This window comes from Helicoverpa armigera, chromosome 3 (assembly GCF_030705265.1).
Source record: "Helicoverpa armigera isolate CAAS_96S chromosome 3, ASM3070526v1, whole genome shotgun sequence".
Taxonomy (NCBI): domain Eukaryota; kingdom Metazoa; phylum Arthropoda; class Insecta; order Lepidoptera; family Noctuidae; genus Helicoverpa; species Helicoverpa armigera.
This window is the reverse complement of record NC_087122.1, coordinates 4,045,270-4,053,006: the sequence shown is the minus strand read 5'-3', so window position 1 is coordinate 4,053,006 and position 7,737 is coordinate 4,045,270. Positions and strand designations below refer to the sequence as shown.

The window sequence follows — 7,737 nt, the reverse complement described above, 5'->3', positions numbered from 1 at the left end:
AGTTATATTTCACAAGCTACTGATGTAGGTATATAACTTACAATTTAAAATATTGATAGAGAAATAACCAATTAGTCGATTATAACGTATTCGATTTCAGGACATCATCGTTATTGAAGTCCGAGCTAGTGAGCAACTAGCACATTGAAAAGAACACGTCTCGTGTATATTTTAGTTGCGGGGGCGGCACAATTTGCTTGAGATGACAATATTGAATCTCGGGAGAGAAAAAGAGATGTAGAGCGATATCAACATTTTGACAGATTTCACATTCCATTTTCTTTTCCGTTCATTCGTTTGACAACGAATTTGACTTGAGCGTGAACCTCAAAAATCGTGACATTTTATCAACGAAATATAAATAATTTTATTTAATTACAAGCCGCCGATATATCTTCGCGATGAAATATATATCCGTTAGTTTAATATTGTCTTTAATTTTTGGTGTTTATGTTATCAATACTATATGGACATTGGCTGAAATATTTATACCGCCAGAATGTAGTCGTGGCGAGAGATGTTTTTCATCTTATTTATCTTCAAACCCCGTGCAGCATTTAGTTCTCTACACTTCTGTTAAAGAACATCCATACCTTGATGGTTCCACAGAAGAAAGTGTGTCAAAAGTTCATACTTCTATGAAGTTTGATTATAGAAATCCGGCGACAATGTAAGTACAAGTTATCCTACTCCAGGATTCGACGTGAAGTAAAAGTTGTGATAATTTTGAAATAATTAAATATATATGTTCTGTTTTAGTGAGATTAAATTGAAAGTACCGCGTAAAACTCGCAATAACGGTACATTATTCATGCATGCAGTTTTGTTGGATGATGGCCGCTTATACAAGGAGTATGACGAGATTGTTCGCACAGAGTCCATTCATACTCTCCCTCTGATTACACACACTGAACCTCAAGCAGAAACATTTAACCTTCTTCAGCAAAAGGTGGGTTTATTTATGATATTGCTAGGTTCCTCTCTTCTACAGTTTCACCTCTGTCTTGAGAGAAGTACTTCCCGCATATGGATAAAAAGAAGCCTATATGTTATTCTGATATGTTAGCTATATTGCTGCAAAGTTTCATCAAACTTAATCTAATAGTTTTTGCATGAAAGAAGAACAAACATCCATACTTATTTAAGGATTCATTTATGTATAGTATTCTCTGCAATAGTTATAATAAAATTAATATTGTTTTACAGGCTGAAGGGAAAGCCGTTGTGAAGGATAAGGTGGTTCGCCCCTACTCTCATATAACTACAATAGCGCCACTGTCTATCCTTACGGACGACTTGAGACTGCCTAGTAATAAGATACCTGGTGAACTGTATCCTTTCATAAGGTAATACTTCAATTTCTGTATGATATACATATAAAAATTATTATCATCCTCGAAGCCTTTTTCCCAAGTATGTTAGGGTCGGCTTCCAATCTAACCGGATGTTGCTGAGTACCAGTGCTTTACAAGGAGCGACTGCCTATCTGACCCCGGACAACCCCGAGGGGTTAGACTAGTACATATAAAATTAATAATATTAATAGAAGTCTTTATTCAGACATCACAAAAGGTAAATTATGAGTAATAAAGTTTATTACAGTCATTATAATATTTATCCCCCACTCAGAGACATTTAATGGTTACTTAAGCCATTCCTTAGTGAAGGATTTGTATGACATTCCGTCACTAAGGAATGGCTTCAGTAACCATTAAATGTCTCTGAGTGGGGAGGTTAACAGGGATACTCTGTTTTTTGTGTCTGTGTTTTGTTTTGTTCAATATTGTGAATTCTGTCCAAGTCTGTGTACTTGACATACAGATTAATAAAACCCAGATCAAAAGGAAAATATTTATGAATATAAAATACCTAATAAAGGGAATATCATTTTCCCGAAAAATGTTTCATGTGTTGTGTTGTTTGATTCATGATAATTTAACTACCAATGTACGACTGAAAAGATTGATATTCAAACGTATCCAATTTCAGAGTAAGAAGCGGTAAATTTTTGCCCATACTGCAGCACAACGTATTGAAATCCAGATTATCACATTACCAATTGCTGAACAAGAGTTCTTCCGAGGTCAACATAACTGTGACGGTATCACCTACTTCATACGGTTCTCTACGGTTGGCCCTGCATGTCCGACTGGCTTTAGAACAGTTGTTTACACTGGGCTTCAGTGAAAAAGACGTAGATGATGTCAAGGGAATATTTGCGGACACCAATTTGTATTTATTGTCTGCTACAGTGCTGATTGCAAGTTGTCATGTAAGTATTGATTTATTTATGTATTTCTTCTGTTCTTTCTGTCAGGCAAAATTTGTTTCCCACTTGTTTCCAGTCTTCATACAATAAACATTACCTTCATGTTAAGCATTGTAGTTAACCCTTTCCATCTTCTTTAGACTGTATACAGAAAAAAAAAATGGTATTTGGCAAAGATCTACCACTGCTTATCTGTGGTAGTACTCTGGTAGCAGTGACATATACTTAGCAGGTATGTTGAAGCAAATGTACCTGATATCAGAATGGACCAGCGCCGATAAGTGTAAATTGGTTTTAAAAAAACCAGTTTTTTTTTCTGTATAATATGGACTTACAGCTTAACAAATGAACAGACATTATAACTTAATCATTTTATATGTAATTTTAATATTTCAAAGCTATATTGAACATATTATAAACTAGTAGTTAATGCATGCATAACGAACGTTTAATGGTAATGTAACATGTTTCGATGAGGCTACGATCATAAATTAGTGTAAGTGTGTACTTAAACATCTTGGTACTGAAATAAACATTTTTTTATTTTGTATTTTTTGTATTTGTATGTTTCTTTACAGTTGTTATTTGACTTCCTGGCGTTCAAAAACGACGTATCGTTCTGGCGTCGCAAGCGCTCCCTGGCGGGGCTGTCGGCTCGCACGGTGTTCTGGCGAGCGTTCTCACAGCTCGTCATATTCTTCTACCTGCTGGATGAGAATACCTCGCTTCTGGTACTCGTGCCGGCGGGTATCAGTGCTATTATTGAGGTGAGGAAATTATTATTGGTGACTTTTTATATTGTCGGTTGTTTTTGGTGGACTGTGAAACATTGGAAGTGAGAAGCCACCAATGATGTTGTGTTGTGGGAATGATCGCGTAAACCTGGGTTCAAGAGTTATTGTAGAATCCAATTATTCCAATATATTCTATGTAGTTCAGACACATCTATTAAATTAATTAACTCTCGAATGAGGGTTTTTTTATTATTTATGTTTTTTTACTGTTGGTATATTAACCTCGTCAAAGTGAAGCAACTAGTCGCTTCACTTTATTATAGTTACTTGATTGATTAAGATATTTGGAAAGCCAAATATCTTAATCAATCAAGTAAAAGATTGAGTACATTGACACAATTCTGTATTCCTACACCTTTTGTTATTGTTATCTATCATCATTTCAGTTATGGAAAGTGACAAAAGTCCTGCACCTGCGCATATCGTTCTCGGGCTATAAGATCCGCGTATGGCGGGACAGCAGCGCGGACGCGGGTGAACGGAGCACGGCCAAGGCCGATGCTGAGGCCATGAAGTATCTCTCCATGTTGTTGTACCCGCTGTGTGTGGCCGGCGCTATATACTCGCTGGTTTACGAGCCCCACAAGAGGTAAGAGCTAAATAAACAACTATATCATTAAATTAATTTATTCAAGTGATCATGACTCATTTTGTTAGTAACAATTTTTACTTAATTACTATGTTAGTAGTTTTACAACTAAGCATCTTAATCTAAGATATTAATTCTCTGTATCAAATCACCACTGCAAGTGAAAAGTCTATTTATGTCTTAAATAAATACCTAACTATAATTATACCATAATAGTTAACCTTGCTAATTTATTACAAGAGATTATGATCTTTATCTGTTTGCTGAAGAAATCTGCTCAAGGCTTGAACGAAACTGCAGGAAAAACGAGTAATCAAAAATGTTCTCACTAACGGTGAATACACAAAAATAATCGAATTTTAGTATTAAATTCTTTAAGTATAATTATGAAATCGTACAAAACCTCGCGGAGTTACGCGCGGCGAATCGTCCTAATCTCAGAAATCACAAACATAACATTTTACAGAATTCGATTCTTTCTCCGTCTTCAATTCTGATAGGTTCAAATTATGTTTTTTTATTCATCCACCTTATAACACACTTTATTTCAGCTGGTACTCCTGGGCGCTACACAGCATCGTGAACGGCGTGTACGCATTCGGTTTCCTATTCATGTTGCCGCAACTGTTCGTCAACTACCGTCTACGGTCCGTAGCAGCCCTGCCTTGGAGAGCCTTCATGTACAAGGCGTTTAACACCTTCATAGATGATGTTTTCGCGTTTATCATAACGATGCCTATCGCTCATCGAGTGGCTTGCTTCAGAGACGATCTTGTCTTCCTAGTGTATTTGTATCAGAGATGGTAAGTTGTATTTTCCTCTAACTGTTAAAGTAATTATTTCAAGTTAGTAAATAAAAGTAATATAATAAGGTTTTCGTACTAGGTACGTACGTACTTCAGACCATAACAAATTTTATACAAATTACTACAACACTTTCAAGAATTTTCCATCAAACTAACAATAAAATATTGTTTCTATGAATGGAAAATACGTTAGAACAAATTGTAACATGGCAGTTTGGCAACAGACATTATATGGTACTGGATGTTGGCATTGGCCAATCTAGTGAATAGTAAACACAATAATTATATATTTTTAATACAGGTTGTATCCAGTAGACAAGTCACGTACTGACACCGCTTCCAGTATGGACGAGAACCCAGAAGAATTAGAACCAATCAAGCAGAAAGAAGAATAGTTAAATAATTATTATTTCCAAGTTTTTATGGTACCATGAAGAGGCTGTTTAAGGTGCTAAGTTAGCGCTACGGGACTGTTAAAAAGACATTTTCGCCGAATTTTTATATTATGTTATTTTATATTTTTATTAATACGCAACAAGTTTACATAAATAGCAATTATTGATATGAAAGTCTTATGCATTTCGACATCACAAATAAGTTTCTTATATAGGGTACATATTTTCGAAAAATTATCAAATTATTTCGGTGAAATAGTGACTTGTGCTTTGAATTAGGTTAAATTATGATAATAAAATAATAATATTTATTTATTTTAATATTAAATTGCTCATATTTAATTTTACTTATTAGCTTTATATAATTTTGATCCTATTCCGTTCAGGGTTTTACGTATACTATTAGTTAATGACGATTATGTGAAGTGTTATGACTTGAGAGAGAATAAGCTAATAGTCGCCTATTTAGATAATTATGTAGGAAATGTTGTTAGTTTTTTTTCTGCTGGCAACCAAGCTTCCACATGGCCACACTAATAAATATCAATGTTTCAAATGTAACCAAGTTTAAAATGGCTCGCCATTGATGAAAAAAAAGCATTTTTACGCATTGTAGTTTTGAAAAGTCGATTACGTGATGACATTGAAAATAATCAGCCATGCGTATGTATTTCTACACGCGAAACAATACGCACGTTGGTAGGCAAACAGAGATTATTGTAGTAAATAAAATTAAAACCATTGTTGTTTATTCGTTTGAGATTTGTGAGCCAAAAATGAAATGATGCCCACTGAATTGACACTCCTGATAAGACAACAAAATTAGGACATTTGTAAATTACGAAAATTTTATGTATTTTATATTCATTATCGTATACCTAAAGCTATTTTTTTACGAATCATTTATTAGGTTAACCTCACGACATTGGTTGATTATATTATATGTTCAAGAATTACTAATACTTTTATGTTACTCTTGCTAAAATGTCCTAGGAGCTCATAAAAGACAATTTTCCTTTAAATCAGTTTTGGTTGAAACATTTGCCTACCTAAATTGTAGGATAATATAATAAAAATATATAAAAAATATTACAATGCATAAAAAAAGGTATCTACTTCATAAAATTCTTGAGACATGTTAAGTAAGTTTGGATGGTTTATAGTTAAAAATATTGAAATGATTGCAATAATCACGAGCTTGTGGTATGTGAAAATTGACAGAATTGACAAGATTCTCAGATTTGAAGCTTTTTTACAGGATTATTTTTATGAATTTTTAGACAATAATTGTTGTATTTATTATGTAAATGTGGATATTTAGAATATTAAATATATCGTGTATGTGTACAATTATACATAAAATAAAATACTCTTTGAAATTATGTTTAGGTACGAAAAAATCGGATTAGTTGTGAAGTGTAAAGTTAAATAGAAATTGAAATATGTAATGCGGAATCTGTATGATCTATTACAATAAAATTATAAGAGTTTGTTAGTTTATGTACATCAATGGCTGTTTCCGTTGTTAAAACATACAACATTGATATAATATAGATAGCTAGCTTACTTACTTCCATTCGCTTATTAAATAGTTAGAAAATATAGAATTCTTCCTATTTTATTAGGATACCTATGACCTATATTTATTTATAATTAGTTAATTTATCCATATAAATAAAGTGTAAATTTTGTTTTGTTGGCATTTTGTAAAATATAAAATAATATTGTTAAACGAATGAGACTTAAATCTTATTTATTATTTACGAATGGAATCGATGTGGTTGTTTATATTGCGCAATAAATGATGTCTTTATTAATATTTTGTTTTATTTATTTTTTAAGAGTGGAGCTCCTAGCTAAGATCCTCGTTTCGAACGCTTTCCGCGACCAGTTTGCAGACGGTGTGTCATCAATGTAAGGAAGAGCACTTAGCACGTTTAGCTGTTGGCAGCTAGAGTCACCGACTAGCGAAATGACTAGAAAGTCATTTGTAGCTGTATGGCTGGAGACAAGAGATATAAAGGGGATGAATATTTTCGAGGATTATATATGAAGCCGCAGGAGAGACCGTCTCGAGAGAACTATTTCGCGTAGGTGGTGGATAAAAATTCGCCTATTTGGAACCTTCGTCGTTAAATGAGCTGTTATTTTTCAAATCGGACCCTATTATTTCCGAGAGTAGTACCTACGTATTATACCGAACGAGCATTGTGATTTTATACAGATAAGAGACCCGACATCAATTTATAGGTAGGTAAGTAATTTATCAGTAGATGTACAGTTGAAACTACAGCGTGGAGGACTTTGTATTTATAGATAAAGTGCAAATTTGTGCCTTCTTAACTGCTAACAGTAGATTAAGTATTACACTGTAGATAAGTAGGAACTAAAAATATAGTGTAGCTAATAGGTAGGTACCTACCTAGTATTAAATCTCTCCCCTGTCTGTTACTACCTATGTATATTTTTCTCTTTTGTCTGCAGTATCAACTAGACAAATTGAAAACAAAAGCTCGAAGCCAAACATATAATCAGTGGCGGACCTGCCATAGTAGGCGCTGAGACCCGTAGTATACTCCCCTTATGTACAGCCACGGTCACATGGATGTGCCCATAATCGATTTTAGGGTTTGAATCCTTGGAAGCTTAAACCTGCATACTTGTGCTTGAAATGCAGGCATTCAGGCTCTGAAGCAATGTGCAGAATTACATTAGACCATGACGAGAATCCCGAGTTAAAATCGTTCGATATGCGTATAAAATATAAGTTATAAAAGTCATGTAGGTACCTATGAAGCGCAAAATGGCCTAATTATAACATTGACTTATCAGTGTGTACCTACTCACTATACATACATTAGGTAATTGATCGAATACTTTGTCT

At 33.9% G+C, this 7,737-nt stretch overlaps 1 protein-coding gene across 1 annotated transcript; it reads left to right on the top strand.

Annotated features, from left to right (window-relative positions):
* Positions 1-224: 224 nt before the first annotated feature.
* LOC110383816 (lipid scramblase CLPTM1L) lies at positions 225-6,672 on the top strand. Its single transcript, XM_021344725.3, has 8 exons — positions 225-670; positions 760-949; positions 1,207-1,346; positions 1,990-2,272; positions 2,848-3,036; positions 3,450-3,652; positions 4,204-4,455; positions 4,760-6,672. Exons 1-8 carry the CDS (start codon positions 402-404, stop codon positions 4,851-4,853), a joined length of 1,620 nt encoding a protein of 539 aa, XP_021200400.3. The 5' UTR covers positions 225-401; the 3' UTR covers positions 4,854-6,672.
* Positions 6,673-7,737: the final 1,065 nt, after the last annotated feature.